The sequence below is a fragment of the Phyllobates terribilis genome, unplaced genomic scaffold, assembly GCF_046119375.1.
Source record: "Phyllobates terribilis strain yellow unplaced genomic scaffold, ASM4611937v1 Scaffold_7__3_contigs__length_470593459, whole genome shotgun sequence".
Lineage (NCBI taxonomy): Eukaryota > Metazoa > Chordata > Amphibia > Anura > Dendrobatidae > Phyllobates > Phyllobates terribilis.
In genome coordinates this window covers 391159014-391186905 of record NW_027362767.1, presented here as the reverse complement: position 1 = coordinate 391186905, position 27892 = coordinate 391159014, and the positions used below count along the sequence as shown (strand labels likewise).

Here is a 27892-nt window from a genome sequence, read left to right as displayed (position 1 = left end):
TACACCTGCCTATGGAAACTAAGTGGAACACAGTCGTCCACACAACAGCATCACTTGCTCAATGATCAGAGCGTGCCGCCATGTTTGTGGGCGGGCCTTTTAAAGACTAAGGCATGCCCACCGTTGCACCATTGGCGACGACACCCGTGGACCAATCAGGCGGTGTCAGGTCACCGGGTCAGGTGGTTGCTAAACCACCAATCACGGTCCGCCAGGTCACGGGCATGCTCAGTGCGGCGAATCCTGGACTTAGACTCCAAGAGCCCTGTCTCCCTCCGCAACCTATGCTTAACATTGCTAGGCACAAATACCCAAAAGACAATCTGTGCATCTCATGGACCAGGTAAGCATTGAGGCTATGATGATGCTGAGCAGCATCAGCCCTGGCTGGACCAAAATGGGAGACCACAGGAGGTTCTGGACCCATTTCAAATCCAGCAACAGCCTGATGCCTAACACAGGGTAGCAAGAAGTTGAAGTGTATGGGAACATACTAACAAGACAAAGAAGGGAAGACAGACAGGAATAAATGAAGATACCAACCATACAAAATACAGTCACCAAACAACATAGTGGATTTCAGAGTGTTGAGGAGAGCCATAGGCTCAAATACTTAATTAACATCAAGGCATAGGAGATTGAGAGAAAAGACCATAAAGTGTATTATTTCACCTTACATAAGGTTGTTTAGAGCAAAATATGGCTGCCATTTCCTGTTTCATCACACCATGCTCTGTAAGGAAGGATAGAAGGATTAACCAACCACAGAGTGACACATTGCATGGACTGTGCCCCCTGATGACCTCCTGGATCTGCCCATGGACTAACCAAACAATACATCTGGTTACTCACATTCTGGGGCTAACCAAGCCCATATACAGAGGTTATATAAATCTATGTTGGAGTTGAATAAAGGACACTTGGAGCTGTGCCATAGCTGATCAAAGAGAGCTTACATCCGACTGTGTGTGTCTGATGTTATTCTTTCTTGCATGCACTTGATCATATCCATTAGGCCAGGAGCAGGCAACTAGTGAACATACCAAAATGTTCGCCCTAACAAGAGGAGGTAAAGGAAGGATAAACCAAATAGGAGAAGATGAGGAAGTGCTCACAGATAAAACTCCATGCAACAATCTCCAAACCCAACCTCCAACCATGAACAACATCTCCAACTCCAGAACCAGGCTGTAGCAACTAACACTGGCAATACCTGACTGCCAGAAGCAAGCATATATAGCAGAGGGGAGTGGCCAATGCTGAACAGCTGAGACAATCCAAGAAGGAAAGCTACAGGAGCTTTTACTGAACAGATTAACCCTTGAACTTCTAGCAAGGAAAAAACTACACTGTTTAATTTGATGGTGAAGTACTTCTAACCAGTGCAGGAGTGCATGAAACCAGACACCGTGGTCTTCTGCCCCCTCCCATGACAGAAACACTATTCTTCAAAGCCAGTCTTTGGATTCTTTTTGGAATCAGCAATGCATATGAAGTTCACATCCCCTGTTTTTATGGTACATCCCAAGCAAGAAAACCACCCCCACTCCCAAAAGTAATGTCTGTTGTGGGGGCAGGGCTGGTCTCTGCTTGCTGCATTCCCCATCAGAGCTGTTTCAAATATTTGAAGGCATGGAGAGAAGGCTTATTGCTATTTTTTAGCAGGGGGTACATCTGTTATCACTGGAGAGACACATAGTACATATGGCATATAAGTTTATGGATATTACTTCACCAGCTGTAACCATGGAGAGTGCAGTGGAAACCAATTCCGCCAAAACTTCGGACTGATAAAGCTAGTAGATGGAGAAAGAAGGGGGAGATAAAATGAAATCCTATCTGGCCACTGAGAGAAAACATTCACACCCTTTGAATTACAACATGGAGCAAAGTATGGTGAAATAAAGCGAGTATATACCGTAATTGAATTTGAGCTTTTATTATATTTTTTGTATGTCTCACATACTTACGATTTGACAAAAAAAAGTAAAAGTTGATGTTTTCTGCATTTTTTCTTTGAATGACCTACAGATAAAGTTCATGAAGAGATTGACCAAGTGATTGGACAAGAGAGGGCACCTAAGGCAGATGACAGGAACCAAATGCCCTACACAAATGCCTTGTTGCATGAGATGCAGAGAATTAGCGATGCCTTCCCAATGGGTCTAATCCGATCCACCACCAGAGATGTGACCTTCCATGGTTACCACATCCCCAAGGTAAACCTCATAACTCAATGTAAGAAGTAAATGGGCTCATAATATGTCATAACTCTAAACTTAATACACACTGAGACGCCAAAATAATGAGATTTAAAAATTAGAACCAAGTTTTTAAAATTGTCACGAATATTAAGGCATGCTTGTTGTCCTACTGGATGACTAGTCTGGAACAATTTAGCCTGTCGGAAGTTTTAATCCTGATGGATTAGGTATAGATGTGTTTAAACATAACTTTTTAGGCTGCTCAACTGTGCCAAACATTCATGTGTTCTCATTGAAGAGTCAGGCGCTGGATTTCCTGAAAGAACTAAAGGAGTGGGAGTATTAATTCAAACTTCTCTCCCTCTACATCATCTATTAGGGGAGATTTAGGAGGTCTCTATACAAATTAGATGGTTGCCCGGTCCCACAAATTAGATGATTGCCCTGTCCCCACTTAAATTGGCAAGTTTGGTACACTTTAATCCAATGTGTATAGTGGACTCAAGAGTAGTGCAATGGAAAAACATGACTGCCTTCTTTAAAAAAAAAGCACCAGAAATTTCACAAAATGTCTTGACGATCATTGAATAATAGTGCCACTTTAAAAGATACTCAGAACCCATATCACTACCAAGGTTTCTCTGTGAAGATTGCATGGATTTGTGCTTGATTTTATGCCCCTGTTTGCAATAAGTATGGCAGTAACCACTTACCTCTATACTTAGGAGGGATGTGTATAACCTTTGGCTGAATCGTCTACATAAAGGTTTAATGACAAGACATGTGTTATGATCTGCTACAGAGACTAAGGAAAGAGAGGAGATCTGTCCCTACAATAGAACTAAACTAGATCCCTACGATGTAACGGGGAACCTGATCCTGCGATCAGACCCGCTAAAGGCCTCAGCTAGTCTGAACGCAGACCTATAGATGTGAGGGATCCCTACAAGATCTAGGGACTGGGAAAAGTTGGACACCTCCTAGCAGAAATAGTAGCAGTCAAAGACAAACACACAACAAAAAGGCATAGGGGTCAGAAGCCCTAGCAAAACTAACAGAGAACGGCAACAGAGCAACAAGCTAGATCAACAGTAGTAAATACAAATGAAGTCCAGCAAAGCCAGGAGGGCGGAGCCGGATTAAATAGGCAAAATGGTCATGTGACCAGCAAACTAAAAAAAACCTAACAGGAGAGTTGTAACAGTACCCCCTCTTCTAAGAGGATCCTCCGGATCCCCTAGGCCCAGGCTTACCAGGAAACCTCCTGTGAAACGCTCGGACAAGTCTGGGAGCAGAAAGATCATCCGCCCTCACCCATGAGTTATCCTCAGGTCCGAAACCCTTCCAAGCGACGAGATACTGCAAACTCCCTCTATACCGTCTAGAATTTAGGATGCGGGAAATTTCATATTCCCCGTCCTCCACCACCGGAGGAACAGAGGCAGAGGCGTCACCATCCGACACATCAGCTTTTTTCAACAGAGAAACATGAAACACCGGATTAATCCTCCAGGACGTAGGAACCTCCAGCCTAACAGCAGATTGGTTAACTATCTGAAGTACCTTAAAGGGCCCTACGAACTTGGGACCCATTTTTTTAGAAGGAATCCTCAATCGCAGATTCTTAGAGGACAACCAAACCATGTCACCAACAGCAAACAAAATCTCTTGCCGTTTCCTATCAAAGTACCTCTTAGATTTTTTGTTAGCCTCCTGAAGATTACCACGCACATCCGTCCAAACACTCTCCAAATCACCGGAAAAACTCTCCTCCTCAGGCACAGCCGAAACCAATTTGGAAAATGACCCAAAAGATGGATGTCTCCCAGAACAACAAAAAAAAGGCGAACACCCAACAGAAGAGGATGTATGGTTGTTAAGAGCAAATTCAGCAAGTGGCAGAAACTCAGACCACCCCTCTTGATTGTCTGCCACAAAACAATGCAAGAACTGCTCAACATCCTGGTTCTTCCTTTCTGTCTGGCCATTAGACTCAGGATGATATCCGGATGAAAACGACAAATGAACTCCCAACCTGTCACAAAAGGCACGCCAAAAACGAGCCACGAAATGAGGTCCCCTATCAGAATCAATGTCAGTAGGAACACCATGTAGTCTGACAATCTCTTTGACAAAGGCCTTAGCGAGTGTCTTAGCGCAAGGCAGTTTGATGAAGGGAACCAAGTGACACATCTTGCTAAAACGGTCCACGACCACCCAGATGACCGTGAAACCTTCAGAGGGAGGAAGGTCAGTAATAAAGTCCATAGCCAGATGTGTCCAAGGTGCACTAGGAACCTCCAGAGGGTAAAGCAACCCCGCAGCAGGAGCATGCGAAGACTTGGATCTTGCACACACAGTACATTGGCGCACCCACTTAATGACTTCCTTCTGCCATCCAGGCCACCAAAAACTGCGACCCACAAATCTCTTGGTCTCAGAAATTCCTGGATGACCTGCCAACCGAGACTCATGACACTCAACAAACAAATCTCTCCTAAAGGTCCTAGGCACAAACAACCTCCTATGGGGAGTGTTAGATGGGGCATTCTCCTGTGCTTTAAGAATCTCATCCTCCAAAACGGAGTCCAAAGCAGCAATCACAACACCTTCTTGTAAAATGGTCTTCTCTTCCTCCTCAACACCGACCATGGGAGAAAAGCTGTGAGACAAAGCATCCGCTTTAACATTCTTGGTACCCGGGATGTAAGTAACAGAAAAATTAAACCGCGAGAAAAAAAGTGCCCACCTAGCCTGACGGGCATTCAAGCGCTTGGCAGCATCAAGATAGATCAGATTTTTATGATCAGTGAAAACCTGAATGGGAAATTCAGCACCTTCCAAGAGATGACGCCAGTGTTCAAATGCGAGTTTAATCGCCAGCAATTCCCGATTACCAATATCGTAATTAAGTTCTGTCTCTGAAAATTTTTTTGAAAAAAAGGCACAGGGATGTACTCCATCCTTGTTTTCCTGAGACAACACCGCACCAACCCCCACCAAAGAAGCATCAACCTCAACCAAAAACGGCTTAGTCACATCAGGCTGCATAAGGATGGGAGCAGAGGTGAACCTCTCCTTTAGAAACACAAAAGCTTCAATGGCCTCAGAAGTCCACTGAACCGCATTAGCACCTTTCCTGGTGAGATCGGTCAGCGGTTTGACAATAATAGAATTTTTTTTTATGAATTTTCTGTAATAATTGGCGAAACCCAAAAACCTCTGTATCGATTTCAAACCAATAGGCCTAGGCCATTCCTGCACAGCTTGAACTTTAACCGGGTCCATCTCAAAACCTTCACTGGAGATAATGTAGCCCAAAAACTAATTCTCTGTACAGCGAACTCACATTTCTCCAGCTTAGCAAAAAGCGAATTGTCCATTAATAACTGTAATACCTCACGTACGCTCCGCCAATGAGACTCCAGATCCGGCGAATAAATTAAAATGTCATCCAAATACACAACCACATTTTTGCCGATTAAAGGTCTAAGGATATCATTAATAAGATTCTGAAAAAATGCTGGAGCATTGGTGAGACCAAAAGGCATAACCAGATTCTCAAAATGACCCACAGGAGTGTTAAAAGCAGTCTTCCATTCATCACCCTCCTTCATGCGCAACAAATTGTATGCCCCCCGGAGATCAATTTTAGAGAACCACTTGGCCCCCACTAACTGGTTAAATAAATCAGGAATCAATGGCAGTGGGTAAGGATTGCGTACAGTAATTTTATTAATCTCACGAAAGTCCAGACAAGGACGTAAACCGCCATCTTTTTTTTTTACAAAAAAAAATCCAACAGCCACAGGAGACTTGGAAGGCCTAATGTGACCGGCGGCCAAGCTTGCCTGTATGTATTCCTCCAAAGCCTTTCTTTCAGGAATAGTAAGATTAAATAAACGACTCTTAGGAAGAGTCGCGCCAGGGACAAATTCAATGGTACAATCATAGTCTCTATGGGGAGGCAAAACCTGCGACTCCTCCTCAGAAAAAACTCTCCAAAAATCCTGAATAGGTACAGGTAATTCCCCTCTATCCACAGCAGCAATGCGCCCGTTACAACACTTGTCATAACACTTAGGGCTCCAGGACTTAATTTCATTGGTAGACCAATCCAGTACAGGATTGTGCAATTTTAACCAGGGTAACCCCAATATTACTGGAGAAGGCAAATTATCCAATACCACCAAATCCAAATTCTCTTGATGAATACCATTAATAGTGAGGGGAAATTCACAGACCTTGTGAGTAACACTCTTCAAGGGAGAGCCATCGACAGAAACCACAGCAATAGGGGATGACAAAGTTTTAGGTTCTAATCTAAGTTTTTCCAAGAATCCCCCATCAATCACATTCAGAGTAGATCCACAATCCACAAATACCCGAAATTCAATTAATTCATCCTGAGCAGCAGTAGTGGCAGATAGGAATACTCCCTTAGAATTTAAACAGGCAATACGAGCATGACTGACCATTTTTTTTCTTTCTTCTTACGAAGCACACAGCTCTTAATAAAATGACCAGAATTTCCACAATAGAAACACAAGCCTTCAGAAAGTCGGCGGTCTTTTTCCTGAGAGCGGGGTGTCATCGCCCCAATTTCCATCGGCTTTCCATTGTCAGCACAGAACCTCTCAGGACTCGAAGCTGACATAGCAGAGGATTTGCTCTCATTAACCCTTTCACGCAGTCTCCTGTCCACCCGTATAGCTAATTGCATAGCCTCCTGCAAGTTTCCAGGTGTGGGATAAGCAATCAGTAAATCCTTTACCCTTTCACATAGCCCTGCAAAAAACAAGCTTTTCAAAGCAGAATCGTTCCACCCCACCTGGGCAGACCACCGACGGAAGTGAGAACAATATTTTTCCACATTACCTGATCCCTACCTCAAACGTCTTAATTCAGACTCAGCAGATGAGACACGATCAGGATCATCGTACAAGAAACCCAAAGCAGAAAATAAACTATCCACTGATCTAAAGCACGGATCACTAGGTTGGAGAGAGAAGGCCCATCCCTGAGGATCTTTGCGCAAAAGTGACATTATGATCCCTATGCGCTGTGATTCATCACCAGAGGATCCGGGTCTCAAACGAAAATATAATAGACAAGCATTTTTAAAAGAAAAAAAATCTTGTTGTTCGCCAAAAAATAGATCAGGCAGACGTACCTTAGGTTCCACAAAATGCGCTCCAGAACAGCTACTCACGTGTTGTTGGAGCTTGGTCACCTCCAGAGAGAGTCCCTGTAAGCGTTGAGCCAAATCTTGCACCGAGACCATGATGGAAAACTGGAGGTCTTTCCTTAGAGAAATTTTTTTTTTTTTTTTTTTATGGCTGGACTTACTGTTATGATCTGCTACAGAGACTAAGGAAAGAGAGGAGATCTGTCCCTACAATAGAACTAAACTAGATCCCTACGATGTAACGGGGAACCTGATCCTGCGATCAGACCCGCTAAAGGCCTCGGCTAGTCTGAACGCAGACCTATAGATGTGAGGGAGGGATCCCTACAAGATCTAGGGACTGGGAAAAGTTGGACACCTCCTAGCAGAAATAGTAGCAGTCAAAGACAAACACACAACAAAAAGGCATAGGGGTCAGAAGACCTAGCAAAACTAACAGAAAACGGCAACAGAGCAACAAGCTAGCTCAACAGTAGTAAATACAAATGAAGTCCAGCAAAGCCAGGAGGGCGGAGCCGGATTAAATAGGCAAAATGGTCATGTGACCAGCAAACTAAAAAAAAACTAACAGGAGAGTTGTAACAACATGTCATTGTAGAATATGAATCATTAAATAATTCAATTTTTTTTTGTTCCTTTTCAGGGTACAAATGTTATCCCCATGTTGACAACAGTGCTGAATGACCCCTCACTATTTGAAACACCAGAAAAATTCAATATCAAACATTTCTTAGATGAGGAGGGAAAATTTAAGAAAAATAATGGATTCATGCCTTTTTTTGCAGGTTTGAGAAAAAGCTATATTTTCTTTTTATTAAGTTATAGTATCATATAGTATTTCCGAAGGCCAAAAGGACAAATAATCCTAGTTCTTTCCCAGCTGCCGGAAGACGACAGACAGGATAATTTGAATGGAGCGGCTGGTGATGCATGTACCCCACTGATCCATTCTAAATCTACAGGACAATGATAACTAAGCGCAATACTAGGATTGTGAAAGCTTGGCCAGTCTTGGGAGTGTCGTTTGGACATGGAGTTGTCCCAATGGTGGGACCAATATGGATCTAATAATAATCACTCATTCAGTAGATATTTATATTATTTACACACTGGAAACCCTTAAAGGGGATGTTCTCTACTAGGACAACCCCTTCTCAATCTAAATGTTTGCCCCCATGAAAATAAAAACTCTTATACTCACTACCCATGTTGGCCCCATTCAATCAGTGCTCGCTTTTCTGGGGCTCACGTGTGGTTGTTTTGTTACGTGAGTCATGCAGAAAAATAAGCGCTGGCATCACTATTTCCACCTTAAGACATATTAATAATCAAGGGGAAGTGAGTGCCAGCTGCAGATCTCACCTCCTCTTGATTACCTGTTCGTCCGTAAGCGAGGGCAGTGACACCAGCGCTGATTTGGCACAGAGCTCACGGTGGAACGGTGCCAGCACAGGAAGTAAGTATAAGTGTTTTTATTTTCACGGCGGTAAAAATTAAGAACGAGAACAAGAAGGGGTTGATCTAGTAGTGTACAACCTCTTTAATGTACTTGGTTGATAGCTGTAGATCCATTCTGTACCTTCTACTGTAATTGATTTCACACAGACAGACACAGAGGTTTATTACTCTTGGACATGGGAATAATGGTATTTTTTAATTGCTTTCTATATAGCAGAGATAATGAAGAAAAGGTAGAGGGACAAAAAGGGCGAATAGAGCGTTATCCAGACAACAGTGTATTTAGGTGATGGGGCACTGCTCACCTGGTCGAGTTGTGAGAAAGCACAACTTTTTAGAGGGCTCAATGTGTAACTCCAGCTTATGCTGCTTTGGTGGCTGGACACTCCAATGTAGAGATCAAGGAAAATGATAAGCAGATGGGATGTGCTGCTGGTAAGTAATCAATAAAGATATCCAAAGTGTCCAAGGTTTGTATGAAAATATGTGGTTTATTCTCAACACATTTCACAGGCTGTCTAACTTTTACATCAGGAGAACCACAGACTTTCTGATGGTCATTTATGGCCTATCCAGATCTATCTTGAGAAAAGAACCCCACTACATGCATACAAAACTCTCTGCATTCATTTAAATTGGAGTTACTGAGCATGAATGCCCACACACGTAACTGGCAAGAGCAGTGCGTGCATGGCCATTTCTCCAGGCCCCTGTTTACAAAATAAATTTGATTTTGCCAAAAATGTCCATATTTATAATGTGGATATACCATAAATGTCCTAGGTGGGAATAACCCTATGGGCCCTCATAGTTTGGATAATTTAATAAACTAGTACACTGTCTATATTACAGGAAAGAGGGCATGCATCGCTGAAAGCTTGGTGCGCCTTCAACTCTTTATTTTCATCACGGTCATCCTACAAAAATTCACCTTGAAGTCTATAGTGGACCCCAACGATCTCGACATCTCAGCTACAGAAAGTGGCATAGAAAATCTCCCTCCGACCCATAAAATCAAATTCATTGCTCGTTCTTAGAAAAGGCAATAGAACAATATGATCAACATAAAGAGCGCATCAGAAGAACCTAGAGGATTACGGTATATGGACACCAAAGCAGAAAATCTTTGTGCAAACAGCGAGAAATGGACTAGAACCAAAGGAAAAGAAACTGGAAAGAAAAGTAATTTAAGAAGCTGCTGGCAGTAATCATGACATCATCAATCTAAAATTAATTATTACTAGCTAAATCTAAATAAGAGGGGGAAGGTGGCTAACGTGGAAAATAATCAAAGTTTGGGTAACCATAATGGGCCTTAACAATGTGGGAAAAAGGAAAGTGATGTATGGTTGCACCATACAGTCAGCAGTAGTGATGGGCGAGCTTTCTCGGCACTGCTCGATCGAGTATTGAGCAGTGTCGAGTATTGTGTGATGCTCGAGTCTCTGTAATAAGCTCATTTGATTCTGAATCAGCTGAGCTTCACGCTGCACTGAAGCCGGAAATTCCCCTGCTGGGAGAGCAGAAACTCCTCTGTCAGCCTGACTCTTGTGAGTTGAAGAGCTTCGGGGGCTCGGTCTCTCTCTCTCTGCCGTAAGAAGCTCATTTGAATCATCTGAGCCGAGCGCCACACTGAAGCAAGGTATATACATCTATGTCTATCTATCTCCATATCTATCTCTATCGGATGGATATGGATGGATGGATAGAAATGGAGGGATGGATGGATATGGATGAATGGATGGATATGGATGGATAGATGATGGATATGGATGGATGGATATGAATAGATATGGATGGATATACCCGGTGTAGCGTCGGCGTCCCTGCCCTCTGCTAGGCAGGGACGCTGTTCCCCTCACCTCTCCGCTCCGAGCCCGGCGTCCTCCTCCCGCTCTGCTGGCAGCGCATGCTCCTTCCCAGCCACGGTGCTTAGGGCGCGCGCGTCCGCGCTCCCCCCCTCTTAAAGGGGCCGCGCGCACCGTCCTAAGGAGTCCCCGGCCAATGGCTGGAGGACTTCACCATATATAAGGCACCTCCTCCAAAATGGAGGTGCCCGAGCAATGTTGTTGCACTGTTCACTACTCTGCTTCAGCCCTCAGGTCCCGTTTCCAGTTACCTGCCAGTTACCTGCCAATTTCCTGCCAGTTTGCTGTCTGATTCCTGCCTGATAATCCATTACCTGCTTGCTAGCCTGAGGTCCGACGGTCTGCCTTCCGACACCTGTCAGTCTGTCTATGGACCAGCTTGCCCGCTCACCTGGGAGCGCACATCTGCTACCTGCCTGCTAGCCTACCTGGAGGCTCCGCCATCACGTGCTGTGACCACCTGCCTGTCCAGAGACTCTTGCCATCTCACCTGGGAGCGCTCACCTGCTTCCTGTCTGTTGGCCTACCTGGAGGCTCCGCCGTCACGTTCTGTGACCACCTGCCAGTCCAGAGACTCTTGCCCGCTCACCTGGGAGCGCTCATCTGCTACCTGCCTGTTAGCCTACCTGGAGGCTCCGCCGTCACATGCTGTGACCACCTGCTTATCCAGAGACTCTCGCCTGCTCACCTGGGAGCACACATCTGCCATCTGCCTGCTAGCCTACCTGGAGGCTCAGCCATCACAGGTCGTACCTACCCTTTACCCAGAGACTGTCCCGGTCACTTGCCGTGACCTCCTGCCCGTTCAACCAGAGACTGCCCCGGTCACTTGCTGTGACCCCCTGCCCGTTCACCCAGAGACTGTCCCGGTCACTTGCCGTGACCTCCTGCCCGTTTACCCAGAGACTGTCCCGGTCACCTGCTGTGACTACCTGCCCGTCTTCCCTGGTCGCCACCCGCTTCCTTACAAGGACCGCCCCCTTGTATAGTTGCTCAGAGGTTCCGCCTCCCAGACCCGTTACACCCGGCTTCAGTGTGGCGTGCAGCTCAGATGATTCAAGTATTCCATCCATCCATATCCATCCATCCAATAGAGATAGACATAGATGTATATACCTGGCTTCAATGCGGCGCTCGACTCAGATGATTTAAATGATCTTCTTATGGCAGACAGAGAGAACATGCCCCCGGATCTCTTCAATTCAAAAAGAGTCCAGCTGACAGAGGAGTCCATGCTCTCCCAACAGGGGAATTTCCAGCTTCAGTGCAGCAGGGCTCAACTGATTCAGAATTAAAAAAGCTCCCCCTTTACTAATAGAGATCTCTCACTCTCTCTCATTGTCCGCCTACCCGGCTGTCGAGTGCAGGTCTCCCAGAAAAATGCTCGAGTCCTTCATTGACTTATATTATGCTCGGTACTCGAGTCGAGCAGGTCCGAGAGTCCGACCTGCTCGATTCGAGTACTGAGCACTCGCGCAGTTTCCAGAGTCCGACCTTCTCGATTCGAGTAATGAGCACTCAAGCAGTTTACTGCTCGCTCATCACTAGTCAGCAGCCATGCCTATGTTAGAGCAGTAGTTATTTATCTATCCTGACTCCATTTTGAATAGTCTACATGCATCTCTTGCTTTCCAGAATGTAGTCTGTGTGTTTTGACATAAGAGAATCTTAGGAATTTCTTTGTCTAAAGACTTAAACATAATGGAGAAACGAAACCTAAGGATTAGAACCACACCTACCCTCTTCAACTGGGTGTGGACAGTATTAACTTTAGCCAATGAGATTTATGTATGCAAACGACAACACGTATTTAGAGATAAGCTGAGCTAATTATATTATTACCATGTATGACTATTAAAAAACCTATAAAACCCTGACCAAATGATGTAATAAAAAAAGATCTGCCTTGATGCTCAAAGTATTAGTGTGGCTCTTCCGTGCATGTATTTGGATTTTACAATTTAATTTGGCACAGGCACAACGTCTCAAAACATCCTACATTACGTGGTGACAACATCTACTTGCAAGGGTCAATGAGCACACAAGCTTACAGGTACATCTCAATGTTACCGCTGTTGTAGCTGTTTTTATCTGACTTAAAGTCAGATTACAGGATCACCAGTGATGCCAAATTGTGGGACTTGGCCCTCTCAGTAATGAGCACCAGTTGTGAACAAAACAATTCTGCTTTTCAAACATTGTATATGACATAGGAAAATATGACACCAAATATGGAATTTTAAGAAAAATATTAAACAAAATATGAGACTATTTAATACAAGTAAATAAAGAATACAGAAAAATATTAACCCTTCTCTATATCACATATTCACATGTGCCCCCCCCTTCCTTCCCTCTCCCATGTACAGCTCTCATGCTCTTTTTAATTTCCTGAAAAATCTCACTCCTCACTCTATCTTATCCAAAGATATTGCACAATAAAAAAGGCACAAATCCAAAAACTATCTGCTCTCTCTCTTTTTACTGCTACTACTTATTTCAGGGGATATTTCTGTGACGCCCAGCTGAGCTTGGTATCACAGATCCTAGAAGTGTGCATTGATGGATTCCTCCACAAGAGGCCCCCATAAACATTCACACATCTCCATCTTCCACCTCAGACCACCAGAGGGAGCCCGTTAGGGATATAAATAGGGAAGGTGGAGCTAGGTAGTTCAGTCTGTTGAGAGAGTTCCTGCAGTAGAGAAGCCTGAGAGAGGTCAGTCTGCAGTGGAGCACAGCCCAGACTCAGTTGTAGCTCAGAATAGTGAGCTTTAGGTGTGCCGGTGCCATAAGATCGGTGAAGCGTGGAAAGCTGCCGTTAGTGTGTATAAAAAAAAATCCAAACAAGAAAGAAGTATATATGCAAATAAAAATAATAATTTTATTCAAATATTTAAAAAAAGGTGGTTCAGATAAAATTACATAAAGGAGAAGAAAAGACGAAGGAACTCACAGTGACAATCAATGTATAATAAATAAATAAATAAATAAATAGATATGCGGACATCATAAAGCCATAATTCATGTAGAGCTCATAAGTTACACTCAAAAAAGTGACTAGTGCTTGATATATATAAATCAGAATAATATATTACACGATAATGTAATATATTATTCTGATTTATATATATCAAGCACTAGTCACTTTTTTTGAGTGTAACTTATGAGCTCTACATGAATTATGCCTTTATGATGTCCGCATATCTATTTATTTATTTATTTATTTATTATACATTGATTGTCACTGTGAGTTCCTTCATCTTTTCTTCTCCTTTATGTAATTTTATCTGAACCACCTTTTTTTAAATATTTGAATAAAATTATTATTTTTATTTGCATATATACTTCTTTCTTGTTTGGATTTTGTTGCAAATGAAGTATTGCATCTGATAGGCCTTCCTTTTTCTGAATTAGTACGTTAGTGTGTATAGCCTAGTGAGGGCCCGAGTAGGCCGAAGGCGAGTGGAGAGTTAGTACATAGGGGGCAGGGGAGCTTAACCGGCTCACCCCGAAGCAGTTACCGGACACCGGGTTCGGGCTTACCGGGATCTCTATGACCCAGTAAGGCATAACCGGAATCCCTGGAGAACTACAGGTCCCAGGATCGCTAAAGTGCTGACATGTAACAGAGCAGGGAAACACATAGGCCCCGCAAGCTGAGGAGCGTGTATTCCAAGAAAAGGCCCTACCACAAGGTCAGCCAGCGCAGGACAGAGACAAAGTTAGGCCTAGCTCCAGGCAGGTCAGAAACTTACTATGCAGAGGCAAGTAACAGGAGGCCCTACACCCGCTCATTGGGGAGGATCCTGATATGCACCCTTCACCGTACAGTGCTCCGGGACGTGCCTGAATTTCCATCAGTAAAAGATACTGAAGTGACTATCGTGTCTGTCCCTGTTCTTGCTCTGACCCAGCTGGTTCTCACCTGTCCTGCATCCCCCTCTCCGTACGCTGCACTGAGGCCCAGCTCCACCTGTGGGGAGCTATACCATCGAGCTGCCTTATCATCGGCCTCAGTGGACTGTGCAGCGCTAGTGATTCTCACCAGAAGCCACAGGTGGCGTCACGAACTTTCATAAAACTAAGAAACCTATTAGCCCCCTTTTAAAGAGTGACCCCATGGTACGGGCCCAGGAGCCGACCACCGCGACATCCCCAAGGCCAGGCAAAGGCCCAGGTACCGAGTCATCCCCATCCCCTGGGCTAGTCATTTCTACTAACCCCGGTCCACCCTTTGCCAACCTCAGCCCCTCCTCCACCTGACATTGAAACCCTGCTAACCTTATTAACATCAGTTGTACTCCTGGCGTCACAAACAGGATACACGTGCCCGCTGCAACGACGGAGTGTTATGCCCGTTGCCACCAGGTACTGTGCGCCTTTATTGAAGTGAACCGTATATTTGACTGTGGTGAAGAGTGCCGCCATTGCTGGGCCGCTGAGCGAGAAGAAGGGCGTAACCGCGGGAAACTGAGGGGCGTATCTGCAAAAGAGCGCGAAGCCTCGGACACGCCTCACGCCTCGACGTCAAACCAAGAAGCACCAGGTCCTGGAAGGAGCGTCGCTGAATGCCCTGACGTAGGACGCAAGCGACACAAGGTCCTGAAGATGACCGTCACCTGCTTAGCTGCGGCCTACTGGAAGAAAAATTAGAAGGTAGGCCACGGTTAGCTAGGGGGGCGCCAGAATGTCCGACGAACAGCACAACGCCGAAATACCGGTTAATGGCCCTGATGTTCAACCCGCGCCCTACGTCGGGCAGGCCGAGGTGGCCGCTCCACCAGCAGCGCCTGTAACTCCTGTCATTCCCATAACTCTACCGTACATTCCAGGAGCAAAGTGGCTCCCCCAGTACAACGGCAAACAAGATACCCTGTCTGGATTCAAACGGAAGATATGCGGTATCTTGGACATGTACTCTATGACAGGCAAACAAAGAGCCGCCGTTATATTAGGACAACTGACTGGTGCTGCGGAGCAGGAAGTGGAAACATGGTCGGCCGCAGGCCAGGAGTCAGTGTCCGCAATCTCTCAAAAGCTACAGACTGTCTTTGAGGATCTTACTGAGGCGGACCTCCGGATGAGGTTCTACAATTGTTCCCAACAGCCGGAGGACAATGTTCGGGACTATGCCTGGCGTCTACAGGGGGCCCTGCGGGCTCGGAAACAGGTTAGTACGACCAGCATAGAAAATGAAAACAAAATGCTGAAGGAACAGTTTGTCCGGGGACTGAGGTCTCCAGAGGAGAGCAGGACTGTAGGTTGGTGGTCCTTGGATCATCCAGATGCCACCATTGACAATCTTAAGGACATGGCTATAATAGGACTGCAGCCCATGGAAACAAATGCCATCCAATGTTACCAGGGTGGGGCTATCCCAGTACCTGCTACACCCACCTTTTCCCCAGTGGCTGCTGAAGCTAAGGTTCCAGCAACATCCCCTAGAGATCTGGACAGTCTGTGCTCTGAGGTGCGTCAGTTGAGCAAAACCCTGACCACTGTGCTGAGTGCCCTGCAGCTGTGGACGGAGCCCGAGGAAGGAGGGAAAATCCTGTTAGCCGATAGCCCTGAGGATATCCCCTGGATGCGAAGGCGGAGGAGGCCAACACCACCCTCTACGAGGATCAGTGAGCAGCGCCGTCCACAGAAGCACCCTACCTGCTACCGCTGCCGCAAGGCCGTACACATGTCCCAGAATTGTTCTTTAAACGAGAAAACAATGGGGCCAAGGGCCGACACCCAGGAGTAAACTCACCAGGCCCATCAGACTGGTACAACAGGTTCGTCGGAGGAAGACCTTTCCTGTCCATTGTGTTGGACGGGATCCCGACGCATGCTCTGCTGGACACAGGATCTCAGGTAACCATCATGCCTGACGTCCTCTACAAGAGGTTCTGGTCCATGGATGACCTACGTCCGCCAGGTCCAAATTTTCTGTTTATGCCTCAAACGGACTCCCCCTTAACCTAATCGGGGTTTAGAATGTGACTGTAAAGTGGGGAGAGTGGAGCTGAAGGACCAGGGGCTAATTGTAGTAGAGACTAATCTTGATGACACCAATCCGTATATGGTACTTGGCACTAACATTGTTGGTAACTGTTTGGGAGAAGTTGTGTTCTTGCTCCAACAGATAGCTGATACTGCCAGACCAAGACAGAGGAGGGCATTGCAGACAGAGATCCGAGTCCTGATGTACCAACAGCAAGTAAGGTTAACAGAAGGTGAAATCGGTAATGTGCGGGTAACGGACCCAATACCCATTGTCATCCCTCCAATGAGTGAAATGCTCATCTGGTGTCGAGCTGCTATAGGTCTTAGAGGACAGAGCTACCAGGCGGTAGTAGAACCCCTTTGCTCCGAGCACAGACCCACGCTCTTAACCGCCAGAGGAGTGGTAGATGTACGCAATGGGAGGGTGCCCGTCCGTCTTGTCAACTGTGGGGAAGATGAGGTCAGATTGCCACGTTATGCCACTGTTGCCAAATTACATGCTGTAAATAACAACTGCATTCGCAAGGCGGAGTCCTTAACCTCGCCAGTTGAAGTGGAGGATAATGACCCTGCAATCCAGGTGGAGGATTGGTGTCAACAGCTCCATGTTGGGACAGACACCACTCCTGCTTATCAAAAACAGGGTGTACACTGGGTGGTTCACGAATACGCGCAGGTGTTCAGTAAGCATCCACTTGACTTCGGGAGGATTAAGGGGGTTCAACACCATATCCCCACAGGCGACCATCCCCGAATCAAAGAACATTACAGGCCTCTACCACCAGCTCACTACCAGAAGGCAAAGGAAATGTTGCATGACATGAGGAAGGCGGGGGTAATAAGGGATATCTGTAGTCCCTGGGCAGCTCCCCTAGTGCTAGTTAGGAAAAAGGACAGGAGCATGAGAATTTGTGTAGATTACCAAGTAAATCGCATTACACATAAAGATGCATACCCTTTACCACGCATAGAGGAGTCCCTAGCTGCCTTAAAGTCTGCAAATTACTTTTCCACCCTTGACCTCACTAGTGGGTACTGGCAAGTAGCTGTGGCTGAGGAGGATCGGGAAAAGACGGCTTTCACAACCCCGATGGGACTCTGCGAGTTCAACAGTATGAAGCAATGAAGGGCTGGGTGCTGTTCTAAGTCAGAAGCAGAATGGCCAAGAGAAAGTGATCGCATACGCAAGCAGGAAGCTTCGCCCGACGGAGAGGAACCCAGAGAACTATAGCAGCTTTAAGTTGGAGTTCCTGGCCTTGGTCTGGGCCATCACGGAAAGGTTCAAGTATTCTTATGCTCTAACGATGGTTGATCATTACTCACGTTTCCTGGTGGTCGCCCCTGTCAAAGACCTGACGGCAGAGATAGCAGCAAAGATGTTCCAAGCATATTTCTGTAGACCCCATGGTTATCCTGAGCAGGTGATGATGGACCAGGGCCCGGCCTTTGAAGCTGAGTTGTTCAAGGAGTTCTGCCATCTATACTGGTGTAATAAGATAAGAACTACACCATACCACCCACAAACCAACGGTCTCTGCGAAAAGATGAACAACATCATCATCGACCTGCTAAAGACCATACCACTTGAGGAGAGAAATCAGTGGCCAGACCTACTACCTGACCTAGTAGATCTGTATATACATATACCAGTAAGTTCCACCAACTGCACTCCAGCATATCTCATGCGGGCAAGGCCAGGAAAGCTGCCCATGGATCTGGAGATTGGTGTTGTCGAGCCTGAAGCTGACATGACCACTGAAGACTGGACATGACCAGACAAGAGCAGTACAGGAGGGTGCAAGCCTGTGTCGAGGACAGTCTCACTCAGGTGAGAGAAAAGCAGGAGGCACACTACAACAAAAACGCGCCCGCATAACCCTTCACACCTGGTGAAGTAGTATTGAAAACGAAAAGACGAAACCACAAACTTGATGACCAGTGGGAAAAAGAACCCTACACTGTGTTACAGTCAAGATTTGATAACAAAAAGACCGGCATAATCAGTCGAGATTGAGGAAGAACGTCTGCAACAGTGTCCAGGGACCACCTAAAGTTGTGTCCAGATCTACTAAAACCCCAAGAAGAAGTGCCTCTCACTGTACCGGAGGAGCCTAAAGAAGCAGTGATCCACACTGACTTAGGACAGGGTTCCCCAACTCCAGTCCTCAAGGCCCACCAACAGGTCATGTTTTCAGGATTTCCTTAGTATTGCACAGGTGATGGGATTGTTGCCTGTGCAGGTGATGGGATTACCACCTGTGCAATACTAAGGAAATCCTGAAAACATGACCTGTTGGTGGGCCTTGAGTTGGGGAACCCTGACTTAGGAGATTTCCCGGCAGATTGGCCCCAACTAGGAGGAGCAGTAATCATCCCTGTAATCACCTTCTACCCACAGCAAGAAGAACCTATAAGTGCTGTAGAAGAGCCTGCTCAAGCAGAATCCCCGGAAGAAGGATCCCCGGTTGGAACAGAGCAATAAGGCCCAGCCAATGGTATGCTTGCTAGTCCAGTAGAGAGGTCAACACAGTTATGCCCCTCCACACCTAGTCCTGACACATTGGGAGGTAGTGCACCTACTAGTACTTTACACATCCCAGTACTGCGTAGATCAACACGTAGCACAAGAGGCAAAACCCCTGTTAGGTACACTCAGTAAATAGTCAAATTTCTGAAAATGTAGATAGTTACCCCTGGGGCATTAAATCGTAAAGTACTGTATTAATTGTGTATTTTTAAGCATATGTGTATTATTTTGTGCTTTGCTTTATTATCGAACAGTTCAAGTGACATGGACACTTTACCTGATTAATTCCTTTATTGTTTGCATAAAGAACTCTGTGGCTGAGGACTGTGTGCAGCCCAAAAACTATTTATTGTATATAATTGAACTCCCTGGAGTGCCCCTTTAGGTGACCTCAGAAGGAAAACCTGTCTGGAGTGGCTCTCTTGGAGGTCCAACTCGGGATCTTCATGCCCTGCAGCCACCCCAGGGCCTACGTTGACGGTTTGGGACAGGTCCCTCAAAACCACCAAGTACTTTACCCTGTGAGATGGACATCCTGTATGGGAACCTCACCATAAAAGACTTGAACTCTGAGGACACTTTGTATTTGTTTATATTGTTATGCAACGTTTAAGAAATGTGCCTCCCATAAAGGGAAGATTGTTAATGGTCATTGTTGTTATAAAATGTACTTCAGCCCGGGAGTACTGAGCTTTGGTCTTTGTCCGGCTTTGTTCCATCCCCTACCTAGATAACTCACCTCTTCCCCTCTCTGACCACAACATCCTCTCCTTCACGCTCACAAATCCTTGCCCACCCCAGCACACTCCTACCTATCACACATTCAGAAATCTACAAGCCATAAACCCACATACACTTTCTCCAGTGATGCTCTAGGAGTGCCAAACGCCTATGGAGAAAAACTCACACACTACAAAACTTTATTTACTATAAATTTATGTTAAAAACCTATAACTCTGCCCTTCACCTCGCCAAACAGTCCTACTTCACCACCCTGATCTCCTCACTATCCAACAATCCCAAAAAACTCTTCAACACCATTCACTCCCTCCTCAGTCCTAAAGCGCAGGCTCCTATCACGAACATTTGTGCTGAGAACCTATCCTCCTACTTCACAGAGACTATAGAGAACATCTGTCAGGAAATCAGCTCCCAGATACTAAGTGCCATGATTCCATCCCTCCCCACATCTCCTCTGGATCACTCTCCACATTTGACCTAGTCACAGAAGAAGTCTCCAGGCTCCTCAATCCAATACATGCACCACTGACCCCATTCCCTCACACCTACTCCAGTCTCCCTCTCTCTCTCTAGTCATCACTACTCACCTAACTAAAATCTTCAACCTCTCCCTCTCTTATGGTATCTACCCCTCCTCCTTCAAACACTCCATCATTAAAAAAGCCCTCTCTTGACCCTTCCTGCACAAACAACTACAGACGAGTCTCCAATTACCTCTTCATCTCTAAACTCTTGGAGGGCCTGGTTTACTCCCGACTTACCCGTTATCTCTCCATTCACTCTCTTCTAGACCCATCACAGTCCGGCTTCCGCCCCCTACATTCTAGAGAAACTGCACTCCTCAAAGTAACCAATGACCTTCTGACAGCAAAACGTAATGGTGACTACTCTCTGCTCATTCTTTTTGACCTCTATGCAGCTTTCGACACCGTTGACCACCTCCTACTCTCTATGCTCCACTCAATAGGCATAAAGGACACTGCTCTCTCCTGATTCTCCTCCTATCTGACCGCTCTTTAAGTGTATCTTTCACTGGCTCCACTTCTTCCCTCCTTCCTCTCACTATTGGGGTTCCTCAGGGTTCAGTCCTTGGCCCTCTTCTTTTATCTCTCTACATGGCCCCAACTGGACAGACCATCAGCAAATTTGGCTTTCAGTGCTGATGACACATAATTATACACCTCATGCCCAGACCTTACCCCCATTGTACTACAGAACACCAATGACTGTCTGGCTGCAGTTTCCAACATCATGTCCGTTCTCTGAAACTTATCCTTTCCACAACTGAACTTCTTCTGCATCTGCCGTCTACTCACCTCCCTAAATTCAACATCTCCCTCTCCGTGTGTGGCACCACAATAACGCCAAGCCAGCAGGTGCGATGTCTGGGCGTTGTGTTTGACACAAATCTCTCCTTCACCTTCCATATACAATCTCTTGCCTGCTCTTGTTGCTTGCACCTGAAGAACATCTCTAGAATCTGCCCCTTTCTCACCTTGGAAACAAAAACCCTCACTGTTGCCCTGATCCACTCCTGCCTTGACTACTGTAACTCTCTATTAATTGGACTCCCCCTCACTCGACTTTCCCCTGTCCAGTCGATCCTTAATGCTGCAGCCAGGATCATCTATCTGGCTAATCGTTACTCAGACGCCTCCGCTCTGTGCCAGTCATTGCACTGGCTGCCCATACATTATAGGACCCAATTTAAATTGCTTGTTCTCACCCACAAAGCTCTGCAGAGCGCGGCATCCCCTTACATCTCCTCCATCATTTCTGTTTATTGGCCTACCCGTTCTCTACGCTCAGCAAGCAACTTTCGACTAACATCCGCACTAATCCGTACCTCCCACTCCCGGCTCCAAGACTTCTCTCAAGCTGCACCTATTCTATGAAATGCTCTACCTCAAGAAATTAGGATGAATCACAACTTACACAGTTTTAGGCGCTGCCTAAAAACACACCTGTTAAGGGTGGCCTTTCATGATCCCTAATCAAAATCTTTTTATAGCCCATTATTTCTCCAAACCTAAGTCGCCACCAAATTCCACCGCATCCAAAAGCACTACAGAGATCTATCCCTCATCCCCTCAAGATGGCTGGATGATCATTGTAAATAAGCCCGTGTACTTTGTGTCACCCCCTCTTCACTGTAGATTGTAAGCGCTTACGAGCAGGGTCGTCATTATTTTTGCTTTAATTATTGTATTATCTTTAGCTATGTTACTTATGACTGTTGTATATGAACTTCTGAATTGTAAAGCGTTGCGGAATATGTTGGTGCTATATAAATAAAGATTATGTTATGTTAGTCTATGGGTTGAACTAGATGGACTTAGTCTTCCTTCAACCTTAAAAACTATTTTACTATATCACTACAAACTCATGCACTCATTGGTGGCCAATAATGGGATAACACATGTTTATGGGTCCGTGGACTACATTGCACCACACTGGGGTGACATGGGAGTGTGGTCCAATTTTCATGGACTGACATAATGGAGAAGATGAAGAAACTTTATTTTTAACTCTACACATCTGAGATAATCGGATCACACTCTAATCAGAATTGTAGCCAAAGAAATACAGGTGCATCTCACAAATTTAGAACATCAAAAAGTTAATTTATTTCAGTTCTTCAATACAAAAAGTGAAACTCATATTATATAGAGTCATAACAGAGTGATCTATTTCAAGTGTTTATTTCTGTTAATGCTGATGATTATGTCTTACAGCCAATTAAAACACAAACGTCATTATCTCAGTAAATTAGAATACTTTATAACACCAGCTTGAAAAACATTTAAAATCCGAAATGTTGTCCTACTGAAATGTATGTTCAGTAAATGCCCTCAATACTTGGTCGGGATCCTTTTGCATCAATTACTGCATCAATGCGGTGTGGCATGGAGGCGATCAGCCTGTGGCACTGCTGAGGTGTTATGGAAGCCCAGGTGGCTTTGATAGCAGCCTTCAGCTCGTCTGCATTGTTGGGTCTGGTGTCTCTCATCTTCCTCTTGACAATACCCCATAGATTCTTTATAATAGATTCTCTATGGGGTTAAGGTCAGGTGAGTTTTCTGGCTAATCAAGCACAGTGATACAATTGTATAAACCAGGTATTGGTACTTTTGGCAGTGTGGATAGGCGACAAGTCCTGCTGGAGAATGAAATTTTCATTTCCAAAAAGCTTGTCGGCAGAGGGAAGCATGAAGTGCTCTAAAATCTCCTAGTAGATGGCTGCGCTGACTGTGGTCTTGATAAAACACAGTGGACCTACACAAGCATAGATATACAGTATGTATCCGTTAGCATTCAGTTCTGCTGGTTCCAGCGCAGTCATACTTGCAGTCTGGTGACAACTACTGTCACCTGAAAGTGGAAAATAGGAAAAAAAAAGAATAAAATGGGGGGGGGGGGGGTTCATCTTATAGTCCGAATTTATGGTAGCTTACCTGGGAGGGGCGGTGGAGCGGGGCTATAGGAGGCAGGGTCTCCGGAGCAGGAAGCCCGCGGAAGCAGAAGTGGGGTGAGGCTGGAAGGAGGGGTATCCGTAGTGAGGCACAGCAGAGTGCATTGATTTCCCGGCGGTGGGCTGCAGAAAGATGAGCAGAGATCCCAATCTGCACATGCACCGTTTCCGGAGGCCATTTTCCTAAAGACCACTGCCGGGAAATCAATGCACAGAACGGAGACTTCAGCTCCTGCCTCATCGCTAACACCCCTCCTTCCAGCCGAGGACCCGCAGCCTTACCCCCAATTCTGCCGCCTTCTTCCTACAGTAGAGACCCTGCCTCCTGTGACCTCGCTCAAGACCGCCCCCACCCCACCTATATTCGGGCTATCAGACGCACCCTAATTTTCCTTCCAAATTTAGCTGAAAAAAATAAAAATACGTTCTATAGTCCGAAACATACGGTAAATACTAATGAGGACAGGAAAGAAATTGTCAGTGATATCTGACTGATTTAGTGCGGGTGTACTGGGGAGGACTTTGCTGCAGATTGTTTTCTGAACTTACCCCGAGCATTAGAAATATAGAAATAAAAATTCAACCCATTGTTCTCAAATAGTTTTATTAAAACACATCTACAAATAAGTAACAAAAAAGGAGAAAAATATAAATATATTTATACATACAAGTCTATAACAATGAACTTTACAAATCAATACATAGAACTAAGTCACATTAGAGATAAGTAACGATGAAACAAAAGGCACACGGGTGACAACCTCTCCCCTCACAGCCGCCCAACATGCAGCCCCACATAACTGACATCACCCTCGTCACTGTGCAGAACAAGCTCCCCGCATGCAGCCCCATGCACAGCCTACCACACCACATGCAAGTAACATCACCCACTACCCCGGCATACAGTCCCAAATGAGTGACATTACCCCCATTCACCCCGCAGACCCCAGGCATGCTGCCCCATGTCACTGATTTCATCTCCTTCCCTTTGCAGCCTCCCAGCATGCAACTCCACACAGCACCATCATGCATCAGTCCCCCAGCATGCAGCCCTATGCAAGCAACATCTCCACACAGCCCCCCATGAGTGACATCACTCCTATCCCCGCACAGCCCGCCACATGCAGCCGCACGAACGTAGCAGCAACCCATTGTACACGCATGCATCGCTACATGAGTAACATCACTCCCTTAAAAGCGCAGCCCACCTTGCATGCAGCCTCGCGAGAGTGACATTACCCCTTTCCCCAAAGCTCCTTATCATCACCCCCTCCTCACCATCACCCCCCTCCTCACAGCCCCTCACACCATCACCCCGCTCCTCACAGCCCCTCACCACCATCACCCCCCTCCTCACAGCCCCTCACCACCATCACCCCCCTCCTCACAGCCCCTCACCACCATCACCCCCCTCCTCACAGCCCCTCACCATCACCCTTCTCCTCACAGCCCCTCACCATCACCCCTCTCCTCACCATCACCCCCTCCTCACAGCCCCTCACCATCACCCCCCTCCTCACAGCCCCTCACCATCACCCCCCTCCTCACCACCCCTCACCATCACCCCCCTCCTCACCGCCCCTCACCATCACCCCTCTCCTCACCATCACCCCACTCCTCACAGCCCCTCACCATCACCCCCCTCCTCACAGCCCCTCACCATCACTCCCCTCCTCACCATCACCCCACTCCTCACAGCCCCTCACCATCACCCCTCTCCTCACAGCCCCTCATCATCACCCCCTCCTCACCATCACCCCACTCCTCACAGCCCCTCACCATCACCCCCCTCCTCACCATCACCCCACTCCTCACAGCCCCTCACCATCACCCCCCTCCTCACCATCACCCCACTCCTCACAGCCCCTCACCATCACCCCCCTCCTCACCATCACCCCACTCCTCACAGCCCCTCACCATCACCCCCCTCCTCACCATCACCCCACTCCTCACAGCCCCTCACCATCACCCCCCTCCTCACCATCACCCCACTCCTCACAGCCCCTCACCATCACCCCCCTCCTCACCATCACCCCACTCCTCACAGCCCCTCACCATCACCCCCCTCCTCACCATCACCCCACTCCTCACAGCCCCTCACCATCACCCCTCTCCTCACCATAACCCCACTCCTCACAGCCCCTCACCATCACCCCACTCCTCACAGCCCCTCACCATCGCCACCCTCCTCACAGCCCCTCACCATCACCCCTCTCCTCACCATAACCCCACTCCTCACAGCCCCTCACACCATCACCCCGCTCCTCACAGCCCCTCACCACCATCACCCCCCTCCTCACAGCCCCTCACCACCATCACCCCCCTCCTCACAGCCCCTCACCACCATCACCCCCCTCCTCACAGCCCCTCACCATCACCCTTCTCCTCACAGCCCCTCACCATCACCCCTCTCCTCACCATCACCCCCCTCCTCACAGCCCCTCACCATCACCCCCCTCCTCACAGCCCCTCACCATCACCCCCCTCCTCACCACCCCTCACCATCACCCCCCTCCTCACCGCCCCTCACCATCACCCCTCTCCTCACCATCACCCCACTCCTCACAGCCCCTCACCATCACCCCCCTCCTCACAGCCCCTCACCATCACTCCCCTCCTCACCATCACCCCACTCCTCACAGCCCCTCACCATCACCCCTCTCCTCACAGCCCCTCACCATCACCCCCTCCTCACCATCACCCCACTCCTCACAGCCCCTCACCATCACCCCCCTCCTCACCATCACCCCACTCCTCACAGCCCCTCACCATCACCCCCCTCCTCACCATCACCCCACTCCTCACAGCCCCTCACCATCACCCCCCTCCTCACCATCACCCCACTCCTCACAGCCCCTCACCATCACCCCCCTCCTCACCATCACCCCACTCCTCACAGCCCCTCACCATCACCCCCCTCCTCACCATCACCCCACTCCTCACAGCCCCTCACCATCACCCCTCTCCTCACCATAACCCCACTCCTCACAGCCCCTCACCATCACCCCACTCCTCACAGCCCCTCACCATCGCCACCCTCCTCACAGCCCCTCACCATCACCCCTCTCCTCACCATAACCCCACTCCTCACAGCCCCTCATCATCACCCCCTCCTCACCATCACCACCCTCCTCACAGCCCCTCACCATCACCCCCCTCCTCACCATCACCATCACCCCCCTCCTCACAGCCCCTCACCATCACCCCACTCCTCACCATCACCCCACTCCTCACAGCCCCTCACCATCACCCCCCTCCTCACAGCCCCTCACCATCACCCCCCTCCTCACAGCCCCTCACCATCACCCCCCTCCTCACAGCCCCTCACCATCACCCCCCTCCTCACAGCCCCTCACCATCACCCCACTCCTCACAGCCCCTCACCATCACCCCACTCCTCACAGCCCCTCACCATCACCCCCTCCTCACAGCCCCTCACCATCACCCCCCTCCTCACAGCCCCTCACCATCACCCCCGTCCTCACCATCACCCCACTCCTCACAGCCCCTCACCATCACCCCCCTCCTCACCATCACCCCACTCCTCACAGCCCCTCACCATCACCCCCCTCCTCACCATCACCCCACTCCTCACAGCCCCTCACCATCACCCCCCTCCTCACCATCACCCCACTCCTCACAGCCCCTCACCATCACCCCTCTCCTCACCATAACCCCACTCCTCACAGCCCCTCACCATCACCCCACTCCTCACAGCCCCTCACCATCGCCACCCTCCTCACAGCCCCTCACCATCACCCCTCTCCTCACCATAACCCCACTCCTCACAGCCCCTCATCATCACCCCCTCCTCACCATCACCACCCTCCTCACAGCCCCTCACCATCACCCCCCTCCTCACCATCACCATCACCCCCCTCCTCACAGCCCCTCACCATCACCCCACTCCTCACCATCACCCCACTCCTCACAGCCCCTCACCATCACCCCCCTCCTCACAGCCCCTCACCATCACCCCACTCCTCACAGCCCCTCACCATCACCCCACTCCTCACAGCCCCTCACCATCACCCCACTCCTCACAGCCCCTCACCATCACCCCACTCCTCACAGCCCCTCACCATCACCCCACTCCTCACAGCCCCTCACCATCACCCCACTCCTCACAGCCCCTCACCATCACCCCCTCCTCACAGCCCCTCACCATCACCCCCCTCCTCACAGCCCCTCACCATCACCCCCCTCCTCACAGCCCCTCACCATCACCCCCGTCCTCACCATCACTCCCCTCCTCACAGCCCCTCACCATCACCCCCCTCCTCACAGCCCCTCACCCCCCTCCTCACAGCCCCTCACCCCCCTCCTCACAGCCCCTCACCCCCCTCCTCACAGCCCCTCACCATCACCCCCCTCCTCACCATCACCCCCCTCCTCACAGCCCCTCACCATCACCCCCCTCCTCACCATCACCCCCCTCCT

At 47.9% G+C, this 27892-nt stretch overlaps 1 protein-coding gene and 1 long non-coding RNA gene across 3 annotated transcripts in view; one reads left to right on the top strand and one right to left on the bottom strand.

Annotated features, from left to right (window-relative positions):
- LOC141154953 (cytochrome P450 2C23-like) overlaps positions 1–13110 on the top strand; it is a 30695-nt gene extending 17585 nt beyond the window's left edge. The window contains exons 7-9 of one of the 2 annotated variants that reach the window (XM_073641533.1): positions 2032–2219; positions 8036–8177; positions 9703–13110. In XM_073641533.1, coding sequence (XP_073497634.1) covers positions 2032–2219; positions 8036–8177; positions 9703–9887 — 515 coding nt within the window. In that variant the 3' untranslated portion in view covers positions 9888–13110. The remainder of the gene's footprint in view (positions 1–2031; positions 2220–8035; positions 8178–9702) is intronic. The other variant, XM_073641532.1, reaches the window with a different exon arrangement.
- Positions 1–27892, bottom strand: part of LOC141154958 (uncharacterized) — a 53943-nt gene that overhangs the window by 25275 nt on the left and 776 nt on the right. Inside the window, exon 2 of the long non-coding RNA XR_012247503.1 lies at positions 18036–18246. This is a non-coding gene — a long non-coding RNA (uncharacterized lncRNA). The remainder of the gene's footprint in view (positions 1–18035; positions 18247–27892) is intronic.